This window comes from Manacus candei, unplaced genomic scaffold (assembly GCF_025592945.1).
Source record: "Manacus candei isolate 608988 ecotype Guabito, Panama unplaced genomic scaffold, ASM2559294v1 h1tg000047l, whole genome shotgun sequence".
NCBI classification, from domain to species: domain Eukaryota; kingdom Metazoa; phylum Chordata; class Aves; order Passeriformes; family Pipridae; genus Manacus; species Manacus candei.
The window spans coordinates 759,650-780,588 of NW_026138095.1; the positions used below are offsets into that span (position 1 = coordinate 759,650).

The 20,939-nt window shown below is 51.1% G+C and overlaps 2 protein-coding genes across 6 annotated transcripts in view; one reads left to right on the forward strand and one right to left on the reverse strand.

Moving 5' to 3' along the window:
- The window catches only part of TBC1D16 (TBC1 domain family member 16), a 30,666-nt gene extending 21,849 nt beyond the window's left edge, over positions 1-8,817 (reverse strand). For all 3 annotated transcript variants that reach the window (XM_051797355.1, XM_051797356.1, XM_051797354.1), the window contains exons 1-3: positions 8,684-8,817; positions 2,224-2,459; positions 487-1,066 (exon numbers count right to left, since the gene is read on the reverse strand). In XM_051797355.1, the coding sequence (XP_051653315.1) occupies positions 487-1,066; positions 2,224-2,401 (758 nt within the window). In that variant the 5' untranslated portion in view covers positions 2,402-2,459; positions 8,684-8,817. The remainder of the gene's footprint in view (positions 1-486; positions 1,067-2,223; positions 2,460-8,683) is intronic.
- A 120-nt stretch (positions 8,818-8,937) lies between these two features.
- Positions 8,938-20,832, forward strand: CCDC40 (coiled-coil domain containing 40). Of its 3 annotated transcripts, XM_051797335.1 has the most exons (19): positions 8,938-9,074; positions 9,827-9,887; positions 11,034-11,097; positions 11,238-11,392; positions 11,901-11,984; positions 12,067-12,286; positions 12,662-12,819; positions 13,652-13,774; positions 14,137-14,258; positions 14,981-15,224; positions 15,326-15,508; positions 16,400-16,645; positions 17,162-17,375; positions 17,890-18,059; positions 18,164-18,255; positions 18,793-18,913; positions 19,556-19,744; positions 19,961-20,119; positions 20,469-20,832. In XM_051797335.1, exons 1-19 carry the CDS (start codon positions 8,953-8,955, stop codon positions 20,712-20,714), a joined length of 2,973 nt encoding a protein of 990 aa, XP_051653295.1. In that variant the 5' UTR covers positions 8,938-8,952; the 3' UTR covers positions 20,715-20,832. The 3 variants fall into 3 exon arrangements, with proteins under 3 accessions (XP_051653295.1, XP_051653296.1, XP_051653297.1); XM_051797336.1 differs by lacking the exon at positions 9,827-9,887 and having other exon boundaries at positions 8,964-9,074; positions 20,469-20,830; XM_051797337.1 differs by lacking the exon at positions 9,827-9,887 and having other exon boundaries at positions 9,040-9,074; positions 10,974-11,097; positions 20,469-20,830.
- Positions 20,833-20,939: the final 107 nt, after the last annotated feature.

The following is a 20,939-nucleotide window of genomic DNA, read 5'->3' on the forward strand; positions in this document are numbered from 1 at the left end:
TGACGAAAACACCCAGGTTAGATACGCAAGAATTAACATTTATATGTCTGAAGCGGGACCATGTTCTGAACAGCAGCAAAACAAGCTGCCACATGCAGGTTTCGTGTCAAGAAGGGGCCTGGAGAGGTGCCCCCAGCTCAGGAAGTCACACGGGCTCTTTGATGTGGCTCTGCACGAGAAGCAACAAGCTCAGCTCCTCAGCAGAGCCAGTTAGGCCAACAAAGGACCTGTTTAATTTAGCAATGCTGCTTCCAGGGCCCAAGACACTTCATCTCAAAGGCTGTACACAGACAGCCCTGGATGTCTGGGGCCAGGGTTCACTGAGCAAAAGCAGAACTGGCAGGCAAACAGTTTCCTGTAAATTCCACAGGAGTCTGAAGCAAGACATTCTGCTTGATGCCACTGTGAAGTTTCACCGTCTCCTTCAGCATCTCCAAGCTCAGCACCCAGCTGTGCACGCAGAAACTAGAGAAAGGACGCACTCACCTGCTTTCACTGTCCAGAAACACGGAACTGCTGCTTTTCCCAAGGGCTTCACTGATGGGAGAGAGGCAGAAGGGGGAGGAGAAGGCATCGGAATCAGAGTCAAAAGTACTGTCCCTGCTCACGTCATCAGCAGACAGCTCCAAGGAGCCCTCGTCCTCGCGGCAGTCCAGCCCTTCCTCCGCGCCCTCCGCCGACAGCTCCGACCTGCTGTGCTCCTCCTGGGAGCCGAGGGTGCACAGGATCCCTGAGTCGCTGCGCGGGGGCTGTGGGGACCGGCGGGCCAGCCTGTCCCCCTCCGAGCAGGGGGGGCTGGTGTAGGGCCCATCTCTGCCGGGCTGGGACAGCAGGAGCTCGTCTGCCCTGAGGGTCAGGGCCCCCCTGTGCTCCGGGGGCGAGGCGAGGCCCAGGCCCTGAGCGTGGCGGCCGCGTTTCCGCGGGGCTTTGCGCACGGGGGAGCCCTCGGGGGTGATGTAGCGCAGGGCTTCCTCATCCTGCCTCTGGATGCGGGAGTTGGGCACCCAGGCCAGGATCAGCGTGGTCCCCAGGAGCTCGTCCTTCTCCATGTACAAGCACAGATAGCCTGAGAGAGAGCACAGGAGCAACCGGTTGTGACGCGGATTTGTTCTAAGGGAACTGCACAACCCTGACATTTCCCTTTCCCCGCCTCCCCATCCCTGGAAATGTCCAAGGCCAGGTTGGATGGAGCTCTGAGCAACCTGGTCTAGTGGAAGGTGTCCCTTCCCATGGCAGGGGAGTGGAATGAGATGACCTTTGAGGTCCCTTCCAACCCAAGCCATCCTGAGATTCCCCCCACTTCACCATCACTTACGCATGGGCAAAACAAACCCTTATAATTTACCAGGAGAAAACTGTGGAGTGCTCAATATTAGTCACTATTTGCAAATCATTTCAAGTCTGCGTATGGCTTTTGAACTGTCTAAATTCCCTCTGGCCTAAGTGGACAGAGAAGTGCCATACAAATACTTGGACTTCCTGGATAGCTTACTAATCAAGAGTAAATTGTGAAATATGTTGCCACATGTAAAACTTCTACTGTTTCTTAGTTAAACAATTTCAAGTGCCAGCTGAACATTGATTTCTCAAGAATATTTACCTTAGTGTGGCTAAAGGGATACAATTTTCATGGAAAGCCAATGAAAAAAGAAGTCACCCACACATAAAGGGAAGCAAGGGTCAATGTTCACAGAGTAATTTGTTTTGTGAAGCTGAGGCAGGAGCCACAGCTCTTTGATGAGAACATGAAAGAGTGCAGGAACAGATGAGAATAAAGGAACAGAGCGGGATTTATCTTCATTTACTCCAGTGCATGTGGCCACAATCAGGTTTTCTTGCCCTTTCCTTTACCAGTGGTTGCTGAGGCCACTCCAGCAATGACAGCTACAAGAGGATACTTGGATTTTCTGAACAATCCAGACTGGAATGAGCAACAGAAGTTATTGTCCTCAAATGACAACTGTCCATCTTCCAGCAGTACAAAAGGACTTACTAAACCAGGTAAATCTGTGCTGGACCAGAACAGAAAGGAAGAATCAATTTTCCTACTAAAAGAAGATGGATCAGCTTGTGGGTGGCTTTCCTTAGTCTTCCACAAGATTGCCTTGCCATGGCCCTCACTGGCACATCTTCATTCATAGGAGCCCAAGATATAGAATTTGATAGAAACACCCGCCAGGAGAGAGAAAAAGAGAGTGAGCAGTGTCTGCAACACCCCATCACCTGGATGGTGCTCCCCGGCGCCTTGCAGCAGCTCAGGTGGGTGGACACAGACATTGTTCTTGGAGTAGATAATCTCTCCATCCAGCACAGAGGATGAGCCGCCGCCGCCACCGGGATTCAGGGTCAGGAGGTCGGAGGCTTTGGAGGAGGCACGTCGGAGGAGTCGCCCCAGAGACATCGCCAAGGAAATGTTTCCATTATCTGTCAGCTCGAGTCAGCAGCCAAATCCAGAAGATCTGCCAACAAGGGGGAAAAAATAGTGTTAGAACTGATTTAACAACAGCACGTGCCACCCACTGTCTGAGGATGAGTCTCCCATCAGTGCTGCACCAGTCCACAATCCAAGCAAGAGCCTCTGAATGCTCTGGGTCTGTAACATCACCTCCATGCTTTAGAGAAGCTGAAGGGCAGAATCCTGGGATGTGTTTCTCTGCAATGAAGAAATATGAAGGCAGCAAAACCCCACATGTTAACAGCTACTGTGGGGAGGAGGCAGAAAAGCAATGCTGGTCACTGAAATCACCCAGTGAGGGAACAGCTCAGTGGTGTGGAGCTGCCCAAGGTGTCACTGCCCCTGGGATGTCACGGAGTCACAGCTGATCCCAGAGGGCTCCTTCAGCACAGAAATGGCTGAGACCATGGCACTAAACACGAGGCTGCTGCTCCAGCCACAGCAACCTCCCATCTCCAAAAAACCATCGAGCAAACTCACCTCATCCCATGTGTGTTTGGGGTTTGGGGGCTGGGAATTTTTTTCTGTGAGGTTGTTTTTTGGTTTTGCTTTGGGGTTTTTTTTTGAGCAGTGATGGTTAAATAGAGCCTTGTCAGAGGTAAGTGGCAAGAGGCCCCTGTTCAACAGAGTGGGCAGAGCCCAGAAGCAGAGTGTGGCACACCAACTCAAGGCAAACATTCCACCTATCAATAGCTTTACCCAACTGTGGAACATGATCCCCAGCTCATCACTGAGCTACCCCTGTGCTCAAGTGAGGTGTGCTCCTCATCGGGGCTGGTGGTGAGGAGCTCTGCAGTGGACCCACAGGGGTCACCCAAGCTATAAACTATTTAGCAGATGGACCAGGAAGACTTGATGTATTGGAAGAGCAGGTGGGTCTCACACAAAGCAATCCCACAGACAGCCCGACACCCTTGGGTGCAGAGAAGGCTCCTGCTGCCATCCCCAGCTGGGAAGCACCAGAGCCAGGGCAGTTTCTGTTCTGCCAAAAGCACACAAGGAGAGGAAACACCTGCTTTTGTTCCTTTGTGTTTACATGGCCCACCTTGCTGTGAACAGGCCAGTCTGACCTAGCACACCCTGCACACGGCCACGCTCCAGGGCCAGGGCAGCCCACGGGGAGATCAGCCTGAGTGTTCCTTGGGGCCAGTCCCACACCACGGGCTGCACGGCCAGGGAGAGCCAGAGAGAAAGATAAAACAGGCAGGCCCTGACCTGTGCTATCAGGGGCATCTTCTCAGGAAATATTTAAGGGCCCAAAGGAAGCACCATGGGACACGGAACAGCTCCGATTTCCTTAACCTGGTTTTGATGATATCTCCAGCCAGCCAAGGTGGGGAGAAGGCACAAAGGGCAAACAGAACTGGCATTTCTCCAAGAGCAGAGTGAGGGCTGAAGGGAAGGGAAATAGCTGTCCTGGTTCTGACAGATTGGTACGTACAGAAGACTGCAAACGAGACTGCCAAGTTGCTGACAGAGCCTTCGTTAAAGGACAAACTCTTGGTTTAACTGGCAATCACCACATTTGTCAGCTTGAATCACAGCACAGGCGCTTTCTGCGTTTCAGTCTTTGCTGGGGCTTGATGGAGAAGCCTCAACCCTGCTCTGTACCAGCAAGTGTTCAGGATGAGAGGATAACTTTGCAAGTCCTGTGCACTCCTGTCTCCTTCCAGCACCAAACACAACATGCATCCTCATGTCTCAGCCCCAAAAACCAAACACGGTGGAGCTCTGTGCTTGTTCTCGTCCACATTGCCAAACCCCACAGCTTCAGGCTGGGTTACACCAGGGAAAAAGTCATTTGCTCAACCACATTTAAAGAACAAATCACCTTTCCTCTCATTGCACCCTGCAAGAACAGACAGTAAATTCTGCTGCAACTGCTCCTTCCCACAGCGAGTTACAACAGGCTGTTTCCACCCAGTGTCGGGGGGGCTGGAGCAGTGATGGGGAGCAACCTGAGCCTCCAGCACACCTGAGCAGGGGCACCTGTCACCACAACACTTGGTAGGCAGCACAGAGTGACCAGCTCTGCCCGGTGCTGTCGAGAGTGAAACCAGCCCTGCTGTCCAGACCTTCAGCTCTGTCAGGGATTTCATCAGAACCCTAAAAACCTGTGCACACACAGAAGGAAGGTGGCACCAGCTGGCTGCTGCTGCTGGCCAGGGAATGCTTCCTCAGGAAACACGAGGGAGCTTTTCCCACCAAGGCCAGGAGATGGAGAAGCACATTGAAATGAGCCCGTGTGATGTCCTGCAGGAAGGCAGGCGGAGCCGCAGGACGTCTCTGCCAACAGAGGCACCTTTTAATGAGCCTTTACCTGGCACAGAAAGAACAAAGGAACACGTAAAGATCAAAAGCTGCTCCCTGGAAAGCAGGAGGAATTTAAAGGAAAACATTGCTTTGATCCTGCAGAACACCTGTTGCCTCAGCACTGCCTCAATGTGCAGGTGGACGGCGCTGCAGGTACACACAGGCACAGTGGGCTGGGAGGGGGAAACCAAAAAAAGGACAAAGGGTGAGGAATACAGTGTCCTGCCAGCTCAGAAATTTAGTCTGTTGGACTTGTCTTGCAGAAGAGCTACATATCAGAAACCAGAGACCACTGCAGTGCTGCAGACAGCAACCAAAAACACTGGGATACATAAATATCACCAGCAAACTCAATTAGTCCTTTCACCATTGCTGCAGGCCAGGGAATTCTGTGTAGCTTTGGTTGCAGGATTAAAGAAAACAGATTTAAGTCACTGGACAGTTTCAGGGAGGGTGACAAGAGTGATCTGGGCCATGGAAAGAGATTGCCAAGGGAAGACTGAAGTGAGGGAAATGTATTAGAAGTCTTCACACGTGGGAACTGTCACTGCCAAAGAAAGGAAGAGCTGTCAATGGAGGTCAGGAGAAGTTGAAGGGCAGTTGAACTGTGGCAAGGAATATCTAGTTTTGTCATTCTAGTAGCAGGGACAATGGTGCACCAGAACAGGGCAACCTCAAGGGGCCATTTCCATCACTGGGGTCTCAAAGGCTGCAGAAATAGATACACAGTCAGTCCCAGCGAGGACCAGATGATGGACTGGATCTGTGAAGGCCATCTGGTCTACTGGTACAACCCCAAAAGTCTCTGAAACTTAGCCTGGGAACGTGCCTCTCCTTCCTAAAAGACAGGAGTTCATACAACTCAAACCAGCAAATGACAAAGACACTGAACCTGCAGGGTTTGCTCTACTCTCAGTCCCTTTCTGTGTGGGACAATGTCTGCACACACAGCCTGTGGAGTCTGGCACGTGGGGAGAGGCAGGTACTGCTGCTGCCTCCTGTGTGAGCTTGGGAAGGCAGCAGGAACTGTCCCACAGCTCAGGCAGCAGTAAATCAGCACCATTCAAAAAAAACTCATTTTTCACATGCATTTTGTATTTATCTGCTGATCTGAAGGGATTCTTCTCAGTGTGGCAGAGCCAGCTCAGCTCTCCAGAAGCTGAAGCACTGAGTTAGCTGATAAGCTCTTGCTGAATGCCAATATTTATTAAGCACACACACATTTTCTTCTCCCACACATCAACTGTTGCCACTAAAAATCTTCGCTGCAGCTTCTGAGTCTGTTCACACAGCCCTGGCTGCTCTCCCAGGCAGTGCCAGCACTTCTCAGCTACATGAGTGAAAAAGTGATGGGGAGCCAACTCCTGAAATCCCCACGGGAGCCTCTTCCCAAGAGCCCGACCAGTTCCAGCCAGCAGCATCCAGAAGGGCACCGGCTGCTCGCCTCCCGCAGAGATGCCCTTCCCGTCCTCACAGCCCATCAACAGAATCCTGTTTGCCTTGGCAGATCACACCTCACCTTGGCACAGGCCGCTGGACCAAATGCTGCTGCCTCCGGTTGCACAAGATTCCCGTATCCTGTCACGGGAGGGCAGTGCCGGGCTCTGGCACGGGCTGACACCCTCCGGCTCGGCTCTCCCGCCCCGCGCAGCACCGGGAGCACACAGCACCGAGGCTCCTCTCCCAGATGAGCCTGGAGGGGTGTCCAAACGCTCCTGCAGCCCACAGGTCCCACTGTCGAGCCCTCCGTGCAGGCACCGGGCTCGTGGCTCCCAGGGCACATTTGCTGTGCAAGACTTTAAGAGCTTTACAAGCAACATAAGCCGAGCTAGAGGGCTCTGGAAGTGAAACATGAGACTTGCAGCGTGTCTGGGCATGGCAGAGAAACACGAGCTGTCAAACAGTAGCACCACAGTCAAGCATGAAATGTCTTTGGTAAGGAGAGAGCAACAGGCTCTTTTTCTGTTTTGCCCTAATAACTTAAGTTTACATATTTAAGGAGTGCAGAGTCACTGCAGTGAGGGGGCTCAGACACTGCACAAGTTCCTGTCTCTTTACCCTCCTGGGAAAAGCAAAGGCTGGGTTTGGAACTCTCAAGCAGAGGTTACGGAGCGAGTGACTGGAGACAGAGTACGGCAGCCCAGAGCTGGGACTCACAGCTTCCTTCCAGTCCTTGGAGCAGATTTTCTGTGCCACTCTCAGCTGGTCACCCACTTGATCTCTACTCCTGCATGGATACATGAGAGCCCTTGTACGACCTTCCCGCTGTATTGCAATACATGAACATTAGGGAACAAAAAAGAAAAAAGCTTTCCAAACTCCTTGTTGTTCACTGGAGCCAGTTAGGAGGACCCAGCCAAATCAAGGAAAAACATTTACTGTAGGGAGCCACTCTGAAGTCATCCCATCTCATGGGGAGAATTATGTAGGTCACCAAAAAGTCCTTCATTGCTGCCCTGCCAGAGCAGCAGCAGCTCACTGAGCACAGAGCAAAGGGAGCTGAATCCTGCAAGTTTGTGACTCGGAAATAAAAAGGAAAAGGGAATGCTCTGTTGGAGCCTGCAGCTGCTCCCAGCCACACCTGCTCAGGCATCAGAAAGCAAACAAAAAGCAAACAAAAACCTCACCACCCCCCCACCCTGGCACCAAACTCACCTGCAGCAGCACCCAGACATTCTGTGTGCCACATGTCCCTCCATCCCAGATTAACCAGCATTTCATGTCCCTTATCTGCACTGCTCGTGCCACAGGTAGCACTTTTATGGCCTTTTATTTCCAACGTCCCGGAGCCAAGGCCTGATAACACTCACAGGACTTGATCCTGGAATACCATCAACTAAAAACCCCAGGAGCCTGGATTCATAGCTGAATGGATGAACTAACTGAAAAATGAACTAAAAAGTCTTTCTCAATATAGCAGAAATCAGACCACGTGTCTCTGTCACTCGGACACTCTGGCAGTCCCCCCTCCCTGGGCACAGGCAGGGGCAGGACTGTGCCCCTTCCCTCCCTTCCTGACGGACTCAGACAGCCCTGTTCTGCCCCATCCTGGCTCTCCAACCTCACACCACCCACACAGCCCAAACAAACACAGATATTCTCCAAATTCAACACAGAAGAGCTTTTAGAGACTTTTACCCCAGTTATTATCAGGACATAAACAAGCTCCTACAAAAAAGCACCTTCAACAAAAGAAGCAGCCAAGTCTGAGATCCTTACCCTGACTTGTCCTGGTCTTCACATTTCTACTGTTTTCTCTTAAAAGATCTTTAATTTTTCTTCCTATTCCGAGTGGCAACTAAGAACAAAACACCTCTGCAAGGCAAGCTCGCAGCCTGAGATCCAAGAAGACAGACAGATCTCCCAGAGGAAGCAGCAGAGTTATTTTACAGAGTGTCAGCAGCACAGTGAGCAATACAGCACCTCTCAATCCCTGCCTGGAGCATCCCAAGGCCACGCATCAAACCACTGCCAGGGACCCCCCAACACCTCCTCTGCTGGTAACAGAGCTCAGGTAGGTACTGGGGTCACCTGGGACCTTCCTAAAAGGAAGGAAACCACAGGAATGTGCTCGGAAAAAACAGAAGATAAAGTTTAAGAACTACTTCGCTTTCCAGCAGCCCCCATGGGAAGCATCCCGTCCTCCCGGGCAGCATCCCGGGCCCCAGGGCATCATCCCAGCTTTCCTCGGGCATCGTCCCAGCCCTCCTGGGGCATCATCCCGCCCGCTCCCGCCGCTCTCCGCGGGGCTGCGGCGTGGGAAGGGCGGACAAAGAGCGGGATAACACCGGGATGCACCGCCCAGGAGCCGGGCAGGATCCCGGAGCTGGGCCCGGGGGTCCCGGGGCAGCGCTGAGTGGCCCCCGGCCCCCCTCCCCTCCCACCGCCCCCGGCCCCGGCCCGGCCCCGCTTTACCGGCACAGACGAGCCCGGGAGAAGTCCCGGCGCTGCCCGGCCCGGGCGGGCTCGGAGCCGCCGCCGCTCCCGGCCCTGCGCGGGGCTGCGCCCGCCCAGCGCCCCGCCCGCCCCGGGGCTGCCCGGCCGGGGAGGGCGCGGAGGGACCGCCCGGGGCCGGCACTGCCCGGCACCGGCACCGACACCGACACCGACACCAGCACGGCCCGGCACCGGGACCCGCGGGCGGCACCGGGCACCGAGCGCGGCCCGACCCCCGCGCGCCGGGGATGGTGCGGCCCCGGAGCCCCCCAGGCCTCCCCCCCGCGGGCAGCGGTGGTGCGGCCCGGCGGTCACGTGAGCGGGTGTTGACGCGTCGCTTGGTAACGGGAACATGGCGGAGCCGCCGCGGGTGAGTCGGGACCGGGACAGGGACCGGGACCGGGACAGGGACCGGGACAGGGACAGGGACCGGGACAGGGACAGGGACCGGGATAGGGACAGGGACAGGGACCGGGATAGGGATAGGGACCGGGATAGGGACAGGGACCGGGATAGGGACAGGGACAGGGACAGGGACAGGGACAGGGACCGGGACAGGGACAGGGACAGGGACAGGGACAGGGACCGGGATAGGGACAGGGACAGGGACCGGGATAGGGATAGGGATAGGGACAGGGATAGCGACCGGCACCGGCAATGGCACCGGCACCGCGACCGGGAACCCTGTGCTGGGACCGCCGGCCCGGTACCGCCCGGTCCGTCCTGTCCGCGCCTGGAGCCCGGTACCTCCCGATCCGGTACCTCCCGTTCCGGTACCTCCCGTTCCGGTGCCGCCCGTCCCCGCCACTGCAGCCCCGCACCGCCCGATCCCTGCCGGTCCCTGCCGTGCCCCCGCGGCCGGCGGTCCCCGCTCCGGTGCTCACCGTCTCTCTCCGGTTGCAGGCACAGCCCGGCCCCGGTGCCGCGGGGACTGAGCGGGATGAAACCAGAGCCCCCTCACATCTCGCTGTGGAGCTGAATCCCTTTGGAACATTCCCAGCGTTCCTTAAGGAGGAATGTGTTCCAAAAAAGCCACTAAAAAGTAAATTTAGTTACGGTCCCATGTCAGCAGCGTTTGAAGTATGTGTTTTTCACTCACTTCTTTGCACGTTTCTGCTGCAGACACTGTAAAAATGGATTTATCCACATTTCATGGATGCACATACTCAGGCTCCTTTTGGAAGTTTGTTGGTGACAAGTTTTCTTCTTCCTTTGGAACTGCCCAACACTTGAATTTGACAAGTGATGAAGTGGGATAAAACAGTGTCTCTCTAAAAAGGAAAAGGGAAGGAAAGAAAGAAGAGAATAATTTGGCTACACGTAGTGCAAGATGGAAGAATTTCTTTAATAAATCCCTAGGGGCTTTTTTTGATTGTTTTTAAATAGATGTGAACTAGAAACACGTGAAGCTGAAAGAGGTGTGGAGGATTTCTGTCAGGATCTTTACTATCTCAGTGCTTGCTGGGTGACTGTTTTTGCAAATGAGATTAAACTTCTAAATTAAACTTCTGTGCCCTGTGGCAAAAAATACCATAGCATTAACATGAAATGTTAAATGATAATCTGCTGTTCTGCTTTCCACCTGTGCTGTGAGCCAGGCCATGGAAGCAGAAAATGGGAATGACAATGGAGAGGGAGAGTCTGTTCTGGAGGAGCAAGAAGAGTCATTTCCCCCCGAAGAGAGGTCTGTGGGGTTACAGAGCTGCTCGTGGGACAGAAATGGGACACCATAATTATATAAATAATCTTATTATTAATGTGGCTGCCCTATCCCTGGAAGTGTCCAAGGCCAGGTTGGACAGGGCTTGGAGCAACCTGGGCTAGTGGAAGGTGTCCCTGCCCATGGCAGGGGGTGGAATGAGATGAGCTTTAAGGTCCCTTTCAGCCCAAACCATTCCATGATTCTGTGATTCCCAGAATGCCTTAGCAGTGTTTGCAGCTGCACATTCTCCTGGTGCAGTTTTATTGCTGCAAACACAAAACCAGCCAGAATTGGAACAGAGGGAAGCCCGTGGGTCAAGCACGACGTGTACAACAGCTCTGACAGAACCAGAGAGGTTCTGTTGCTGTGCTGGGTACGTGTGAGGTGTTTTTTAAATCAGGGTGACACAGCTTTGCCAGTGTCTCTGTGCTGGTTTCAGAGCCAGGCCCTCCTGCTGATCCTTTGTCTGCATCTCTCGTGTCTCATGGTGACAAAAATAAGCACATTTTTAGGGATAAATAGAGGTGGATGGAAAAGCTGTTTCAGGTGATGGATCTTATGTTTCAGGAAAAATCTCCTGAGACTTTGTAGGACAATGTAGAAAGTGACAGTTGTCCTCCTGAACAGGGTGACATGGAGCAGCCAGGACCAGGAGCATCGGCAGCGGAGCCGGACACCGGCACAGAGCCAGGTATCAGCACAGCAGCACTTGAGACCAGCTCTCAAGCATCTCTCCCTTCCTGGTCATTGTTAATCCAACTGGAGGCACAATACAATGAAATCTAATCCTATTTCCTTATCTGTTTCTTTTTTTTGGGGGGGGTGGTCCAGAGAACATGGGAGACCCCATTTCACTCCCTAGTGAGCATGGAGACCGAAGATGGGAAAAGGAATCCCAGCAGCATGGATCCAAGGACCATGAAATAAGCAGAAGTAGTGAGGAAACAGCAGGAGAAACAGAACTGGTCGTCTTGGATCCAGAACACGTGAGAAGCCCTCGAATCTTGTCGTTGTTCTTTGCAGACTTGGTGATTTTGCCTGTCTGAACTGTGGAGGTGAGCTGTAAGCAGTGGCTCAGCTGTTTGCTGAACTGCACCTTTGCAAATCACTTCTGCCAAAGTATTGACTCCTGACTGTGTCACTCCCTCCATACCAACCCCAGAGCTGCAGGTTCAGGAGTGAGCAAGGCAGTGGGCAAACCTGGTGCTCTTCAGTGCCCCTGAAAGAGAAGTCCTTGCAGCAAGAGTGAGTGGGTGGGTTCTCAGATGTAGCTTCTGACATGTTTCAAATAATCTCACTAGTCACTTTTTGACATGAACGAATACCCACTATGTAACTCCTTCCACTTGCTACAGTAAGTGTAGCTAAAATAAGAACACAAGTGTCTATGGCAGAAATAAGATGTTTTATTTAATGGGGGAGTACCAGTGAGGCTTCCTCGTAATTTATTTACACAACTATGTTAAAATTGCTGAATGCCATCCTTCTTCACAGCCTCTGATGAGAAGATTCCAGGCTGCCCTGAAGAATTACATCACTAAGCAGATGGAGCAAGTGAACCTCGACCTCCATGAGCTGGTACCCGGCCTCTCCTTTGCCCTCCCACAGCCCCTCCCGTCCGAGCTGCCGTGGGACAGCTCCTCACCCCTTGTGTCTGCAGAGGACAGCAACGAAGGACAGCAAAGTGCAGAGAGAAGAGCTCGGGGTGGTCCTCTATGGAGCCCAGCAGCAGCTGGTCCAGCTGCAGGAGGAGCTGCAGAAGAGCCACGAGCGCCATTCCCGGGCAGCCAGGGCGAGGCAGCAGCTGGAGGAGGAACTGGGGGCCCTCAGGGATGCTTACAAGAACATGTGCCACAGCACAGATGATGAACGCAAGAAAGGTGGCTGAGGCAGTGCTGGCAGTGTTTCCTAGTTCTGGGGCTGTGTGGAGAAATTAATTTGGATTTTAGGCAAACGCTGGATTGAAAAACACAGTAAAATTGATCAGGAATAATGCACTCACCAAAAAGTTTCACGGGTGCTCCTGAAATTCTGTGTGCTGGGAATCAAGGAATTGCTTACCAGGATTTTTAGCTTTGCTTGTGGAGCTTTGCTCCAAAGCTGATGTAAATTCTTATGTTGGGGAGGGCTGATGTAGCTGGTGTGTGAGAGGTTTGGCTTTGGGAGCTTCTGTATTTCTTTCCCTTTTATTTCTGTTTAAGGTGTATCCTACAGACAAACTTCTCTAACTATTTTCCCTCTTTCCCCCTCCCCAGTTTCTGCAATGCAGACCCAGGTTGAAAACCTGGCCTTGCAGCTTTTCTACATGCAGAACATGGACCAGGACATGCATCACAAGATTTTACTGATGAAACAGTCGACAAAGAAGGCTGAGGCAGAGAAGTTCCAGGCTGAGGTGGAAAAGAAAAAACAGGTACCAAGTAAAACTGTCTTTGAAAAAAATAAATACAGGTGACAGTGTTGAGTCTTGGAGGATGTGCTGCCTTGTCAGAAGGAAGGCTGGAGTGATGGAGTCATGCAGAATGCATGGGGATATGTTTCCCAAATAATAAAAAAACCCCAAAAAAACAGAGGCTTTTCTAAAAAGGAGAAGAACCCCTGCCTCCCCCCAGATAGCAGCACTTACTGCCCAGAGCGTTGGGCAAGCCTTAGGACAGTATATCACTCTTCAGTCAAGCAAAAGGGGTGTGGGGGCAGGAAGATATTTAGTGAAGAAATACCATGTATTCAGGTCTCGAGAATTATTGTGAGTCACAGCAAATTTCACAGTGGAAAGTGAACTTTGGGAATGAGCAGAGCTGGTCGGTGCTGGAGCTCCCTCTGCTGCCTTCCAGGATGCAGACTGGGTATTACCAATGCAGAATTCCATGCAAACTGTTAAAATACAATGGGCTTAGGAGGTTTTTAACAAAGGATTTTCAAATATACATTATTAAGATTCGCAGCATCTGGAGAAGTGGCACAGTGTAATCCATGCTGACAGGAGGGAATGCTGCTTCAGAGCTGCATTATCAATTTACTGCTGCAACTGGAATAATAAACAATCAGCAAAAGTTTCTCTTACAAGTTGTTCCTGCTGCAGTCCTGAGTCATTTGTGTATGAATGGGAAAGTTTCAGTAGGAATCAAATCTAATCCAGTTGCCAATTTAATTCCTTTTCTAGCTGATTTTGTTCTTGTAGGATACAGTTGGTTAAGACTGAGAGTACATCACTCACCCTGAACATTTTGGCTCTGACTCCATAGGACCTTCTCCTAGACCAGTTAACAAGGAGAGCCTACGAGCTCCAGGAACAAATTGCTCTGTTTGAAGCTCAGCTTGTGGCCCAGGCAGAGGACACAAAAGTGACCCGGCAGGCAGTCAGTGAGGTAGGAGGGGGCTTTTCCTTTCTGGTTAATATTTCCCTCTGGCAGGACTGACCCCTCTGGCCTGCCCTCACGTGTTGTGTACAGTGTGGGCCAGAGTTGCTTGTTTTGTTCCTGTTTGGAGGAATGAAGACTTTTTTTCTTTTCCTTTGTTCTTAAGAATTGCCTGTAAATCATTTCCTCCTCCCATTCTCAGCAGTTTTTTCTTGCAGACCTGTGCTCTCTGATCTGCTGTGACAGTGAACCAGCCAGAGTAGCTGAAGCTGTTCCTGCTCAGCATATTATGAACAGAAAAAAAATAAATTGCATTGTAACATGAATTTGGTTTTTCAACACAGTGTAGATTCATGCTGTCTGTTCCTCAGGCTGGTCTGGAGGTCCAGGCTATTAACATGGAGAAAAAGAGGTTGATAAACCACTGGAACAGCAGTTTGGCTGGAATGAAGCAAAGGGATGAGGCCTATGTTGCCACTCAGGAGCTGCTGAGGTATGGTCTGAAACCAGGCCCTGGGGAGAGCTTGGATGATTTGGGCAGGAGGGATTCCAGAAGGGGCAGTGTGTCTCCTGTCAGGGTCAGCACTGTGTGGGCAGGGAGTATCAGGCAGAACAAGCTTCCTGCTTTAAACCATATTATAAAATTAAAGGACAAGAGGCACAGTTCTTTGTTCCTGTTTTCTTTACCCAAAACACAGCTCTCCGAATGTAGGGGGTTCTTAAAGCTGTTCAGAATTTTTCTATTCGTATTTTATTCCTCTAAAAGAGTTCCCTCACCTTTACAACACCTCTCACTCCAAAGAGTTAGATGTCAGGAAGGATTTCTCTCTCACTATCAGGGTTTTGTGAGGCCTTTAGAAATCTTCATGAAAACCTCCCTGTTATTGCCAAAGGAAGTGTTTATTTGTTCTGGAGCCGTGAAGCTTGACTGGTTTTCTGAGAACAAGCAACCTGCTTTTATATGGTGACATCCTGGTAGGAATAGGGGTGGGACAGTACTGAAAGAAGGAATCCATTTTCCTACATACATTTCCTTTTAAATCCTAATGTCTCCATCCATCTCCTGCTGCCTCTGCACTGTCCCAGCAGCTGAGCCCTTACAGAGATCTTCCTTCTTGGGCAGTTGGTGCAATAACATGTTTGAAAAGAGGAATCTGTAGGTGGCTGTTCAGCACCAATCCCTGTGATGATTTTCCATCCTATTTGCCCCTCTAGCAACTACAGACGTGACCTCAGGTCCCTGGAAGGGGACATCCACGGCTGTGGGAAGTCCATCAGGAAGGAGGAGGAGAAGAATGAGTTGCTTGTCACCATCCTGAACCGGTCTCAGAACGATGCCAACGTGACAGAGAAGCTGATTGCCCAATGCCTGCTGCAGCAGGAGGCCCTGAAGGTTGAAATGGGCACCTACACTCGTATTCTCCATGAGACAGAGCAGGCCCTCATCAGGACCAAGATGGTGAGGAGAATCCATGGAAGATGTGTCTTTTGGAATATTTGAATTTAATACCCTGCCTCAAGCAGTTGTAGTGATCCTGTCTCTGTCTTCCAACCTTTTAGGACCAAGCTGCTCACCTGGATGAGTTGGTGTCCATCAGGAAGGATATACAGAAGAGAACTTATGTCAAAGAGCAGATGGAGAATGAAATCATGGCAAAGCTTCAGGACCAGATGATATCCAGCCAAGCTGCAAAGCACTTCTCACAGATGGCTGCGAAACTGCGGAGGAGGAAAACCGACCTGGTATGGCATCCCCTCCCCTGGGGAGGGCAGGGCAAGGCAACCACCAGAGCAGTGCTTCTCCAGGGCTTGGTCAGTGACTTCCTTCTGGTTCCAGGTCTGCAGCTGAAGGGCTGCTGAGTTTGCCTGCAATCTGGTTCTGCCTATGATGTGATTGCAGGATGCTGGTGTATGTGAGAGAGCTTGGCCAAAAAGGCCTGACAAAACATAGAGTTCTTTACTTAGAAAATGGAGCAGAATGATGAATCCTGGGAGTATTTACTACAAAGGATTAGCAGTTCTTATGTACTGGAGAAAGACAGTGGATATGTGGTACTTCTATACTCCACATTAACTAACTTTTACCTCTATACTCCCTCACAGAATGGGATGCAGGCAGCTCTTGATTCCAAGGAACAGTCCAAGCTGAGCCACAGCTCTTTAAGGCATAAGTTGCTCTCTCTGAGAGTGTATAGCTGGTACAGGTAGAAAAACTAGAAGACTCAGCCCAGCATTTCTCACACTGAGTGGGGGGCTGTTGTCAGGTGAGGGATGTGTGTGCCAGGTGTGGTGGAGAAGGTACAGTACAGTGATGTCCTGCTGCTGTTAGCCAGGTAACTGGAGACACTAGAACAGGGAGTAATTGCAGGAGGGATGGGTGAGGTCACTTGAAGGTTTTTGGGATTTTTAGGCTCTTTAATGCTTTTCAACAGCTGTATGGCAGAGGTAAATATTGTATTACCTGTCAACTGATGGAGAAACAAAGGTACACAGAGGGTAAGTAGGTTACAGCTCGTAGTACAGACCTGGGATTAGAATCTCAATCCCCTGATTCCTGTGCTGGGATAAGTGGTACTACAACTCAACGAGTGGCTGTTGGTGACAGTGATGTGTTTTCTCTCTTGATATTCCCAGGAGCTGCATTTTTACAAGGTTGAAAATGATGTGGGCCAGATTATCCTGAATGCAACTAATACCAGCTGCAGGCTGACAGTCCTCCAAAAAACACTCTGTGAGGTGGACAAGGAAATAAAAAATATCAGTGATCTGATCAGCTGCCAGGAAAGTGAGATTGCAAAGTGCAGGCTCCTGGCTGATAAGAAGGGAGGGATCATCTGCCTGTACAACAAGAAGCTGGAGATGCTTCTTGCTCAGCAGGGGGTAGGTACTTTTGTGTTTCAGTCCCAATTTTGATTTTATTCTTTGTGGTGACCACAGATGTCCCTGATAAATGTAACTGTGTAAGTGTTGGGTCGTTCAAACTTCCAGGCATCAGCATTGTCATTTAAAAGCTGCACCAGTTAATGCAGGTGTTTATGTTTGTCAGACAGTTCTTGATGCACATGAAGGGAATTGTAAAATGAGGGTGTGCCTGGCACAGATTCCTGCAGGGAGTTGTTTGCAACTGATGAAAATGCCAAATGCCATCAATACTCTGGGAGTAAATAGGATCTTGTTAGAAAATCTGCAAACACTGACAAGGGGAGTGTGGAGCAGGCAGAGTCATTTCAGTTGTTTGATGGTTGGCCCCATTCAGCTGATTCCCGGATCTGTCCCTGGCACTGTGAGACCTTTATGGATACTGATGTGGAAAGGAGTCCTATCTGCAGGCTTTGGAATGTCCAAACAGCTCCAGCAGCTTCTGCCTGACTTATCCCAAACTTTGCCCTCGTACAGGGGCAAGAACTGGGACCACTGGAAATTGAGATCAACAAGCTGACCAAGGAGATAGAAGAATGCAATTCTGAGGTGATGACACTGCAGAAGTACTGGCTCAGTGAGCAGAAGGAGCTGTTCAGGCTGACCCGGGAGCGGGAGGAGCAGATCTGCTCCCTGGATGCCCTGAGGAAGCAGATCACCATCATGCAGCAGAGGAAAGTGCGCATGGAAAGTACGGCATTCCCTGAGCTCCTGAAAATGCTCACCCGGGAGGGGAGGAAAAAAGGGAGTGGAGGATTACAGATGAGAAAAGCTGGACCTGCCTCTGGATATGTGTGAGCAGGAATGCCAACAACCCTGGCACTGCACTGGGGCTGAGCCTGGTACTTGTGCTGTTTGCTCATCATTATTCCTGTAAGGATTAATCCTGCTGTCCTGACACAGTCAGACCCTGAGTGACAATGTCACCTGGCACACTTCTTAAATAAAGGTTGCAAGTAGTGGGTAGGTTATTGTCCCCAGCAATGACAGCACTTTCCTTGGCCAAAACCAACTCTTTTCCATAGGGGTCTCCTTCAAAGCCTTATTTGGTTTTTGGGCTTGTGGAAAAACGTTTTGGCTGGACATGTGGGACATGGGTGGCTCTGCCTGAGGCATTGCCAGCTCTGATAGCAGTTTGTCACACCTTGTCTGTGTTCAACCCAATGCTCAGGGGAATTCTAAGACTTTTTTCTGTTCCCCCACAGATGAAATTCAGCAGGAAACAAAAGAACAGAAGGACATCGAACGGCACATGAAGGACATGTCAAATGACTTGGTAAAGTTGAATGTGTTGATCAGGAAGAACAACAGCAGCTTTGAGGAGCTGCAACATGCCAACATGATCACAGAGAACGAGTTTGTGCACTCCCTCAAGGTACCAAGGCCTGACACCTCAACCTTCTGTGCAGATTGGAGGCAGGTAGTGATCCTGGAAAACCTCAGCCTGACAACATATTGTTTTGTGCTTCCCAAATCTAGGCAGCAGAAAAAGAATCCTTGGAGATGCAGGAGAAGTACAGTCAACTGACTGAGGAGAAGGAAAGGCTCCTGAACAGCATAATGGAAGCAGAGTAGGTACCAGAGAGTGCCACAATCTTGTGTGTCTGTGTCCATGTTCCTGTTCTCCTCCAGGCACCAAACTGACCCAGCATGAGCAAATGTGCTTCTGTCCTTCCTGAAGAAGGGGAGAGGACTTTAATGAATGTTTGAAACACAGAAACTGAAAGGTGCTTTGGTTGTCTCTGGAACAAGCTGGGAGGATGGTGGCTTTAACAATTCCATTATGTGTGGGCTTGATGTTACCAAGATCTGTATGGGAAGACTCTGCCAGTAACTTGGAGTGAGTGTGCTGCACTGGGCTGTTCATTGGGGTCCAGCAGTCCCTGCCAGTCTGGACACACTTGTTTTTCCAGTCACCACCCCATTTTCTGAGTTGGGAAGTTTGCTGTCTGGTTTTACCCTGCTCTGTGTTGCCCTTTTCCACATCCCACGTGCAAATCCTTGGATTCTGCCAGCTCTGTGTTCAGAATTATCTTGGGCACGTGCTGCTGCTGGTACAGAGATCCCTGTGGGTTACAAAGGCTTTCCCTTTCCTTTCTTCTCTGAAGGCATCAGATCCTACTGTGGGAGAAGAAGATCCAGCTGGCAAAAGAGATGAAAGAAGCCACAGGTTCTGGGTCAGAACAAGGTGAAATCCAAGCCATGAAAGCAGAGATTCGTAGGATGCAAGTAAGGCACTGGGAAAGAGGGCTGAGGAGGGGAAGCCACACAATGTACTGGAGTGGCTGAAACATGAGGCAGGAGATGAGAAACAGGCTGGAGAAGTGACATCTCCAGTGCCCAGGGTGGGACTCTTAACCCCCTGCAGCTCGACTGAACTGAGCACATCCTGCATTCCCTGTGAGTTCCCTGTGCCAGGCTCAGCAGAGTCTGGATACTCCCAAGGAATCTATTTAAATTGCAGTAATCTGCCACCTGATTCTGTGACCCCTATTTGTAAGCAAAGAAATGTTGATTACTAAATATTGCATCACCTTAATCACTGGTTAGGAAGGTGTTCCCTCTCCTGGCAGAGCAGCTCTTGCCCTTCATTCTCAGGATGCTTCTGCTTTTCTGCTTCTGCTCTTGCTAATGAGATCCAGAGCAACATCTGGAATATTATTGTGGACAAGTTGACAATTCAGCCCTCTGCCTTCCAGATCCACACATGGCAAACCAAGTTTGGCTTTGGACCAAATTTGGCTTGCAGGCACTCACGTGTCACATGTATCTGGTTTGTGTTGGTGGGATGTGCCACCCAGACGACCTCCCTCGGTGCCATTGGTAAACATTCCGTGTTTTGAGCCTGGTTTGTGTCTTGGCAAACGGCAGGTCCGCTATGGGCAGCTGCTGAAGCAGCAGGAGAAGGTGGTTCGGGACATGGAGGCGTCTGTTTCTCGCAGAGAGATGATAGCGGTGCGGGGAGAGGCTCAGAGCAAGCTGGATAAGAAACACAGCACCAGGAATGACTTCCAGCAGAGGAAACAGGAGCTGAGGAGGAAGATCAGGGAAGCCCAGGAGGTGAGCAAGGCAAGCAGGGCTGCAGGAGCTCACACAGCTGGTGTGGGCCTTGTGATGAGCAGCAGTGAGCACAGGGGTGCCCGTGCACAGGGGCACAGGGGAGGGCTTTGGACATTCATTAAAAAACCCCCAACAAACGAGTTCTGGGAGGATGGTCGGGAATGCAGCTGAAGTAAAGAACTGGAGTCTGCCATTTCCTTCTCTTCCATTTACTAGAATATTTTTAACTGCAACCAAGCCATCCTGGAGCTGGAGAACGCCCAAGAGTCCCTCAGGGCCACCTTCTCGGAGAAGAAGCGGGAATTGTCCAGACTCCAGGCCAAGGCCGACGGCCTCGACTTGGACATGGAATGTCTCCAGAACGAGAAACGCTGGGTGAGCCAAACAGAGCCTGCTGCTTCCTGCTGCTGCCAGCTCTGTCCAGCACCATCCTGAACAGGGTGTGCTCAGTGACCAATTTTAGCCACATGTTCACCGGGCACGTTCTGGGGGCTCACAGTGGCCCTCAGTTGATGCTGCAGTTCTGTGATTTATGGAATTCTGTGATGTCTGTACCCCTACAACACTCGGAATGGAGGTGGCGTTTGGCTGTTGTGATGGGGAATTCACAGCACTGTCCTTCCCTTGTCACATGCAGTGGTCACAGCAGCTGACACGAGTCACACCGATGCCCTGTGTGCATCTTTCCTGCTCTCACAGCCCTTTCCCCTGTTGCTTTTCTCAGAACCTGTTGGAGCTTGTGGCCCACCAGGCACACCAGAAGCATCTGCAGGCACTGAAGGAAGGGAAGTACCGGGCCCCGAGCTGCTCTGAAGAGGCCTGCAGGAACCAGCAGGAGAAACTGTGGGGTCGGCTCCAGACCATTAACAGCATCGTCCAGCGGATCCGGGAGGAAAATCCCCGGCACCAAAGGGCTCTCCAGTGGCTCAGCCAGTGCTTGGGATCCAGGCTGGAGTCCGAGAAAGCCTGATAGAAACACGGAAAATACATGTAACATCTGTTTTTATTTTTCTACCTGCTGCAGGCTTTGTAAACGAATACATATAGAAAAATAAACAAGTGTAGGGTATAATATTTGTGTAGTAGGGTATAATGTTTATCTAACATGTACCATGGTGATTTTTTTGGTATGTTTCTGTTTACGTTTCACTTTCGCTGCCCCAGGCCGTTGCCGGGTCCCGCCTCCCTGTCCCGC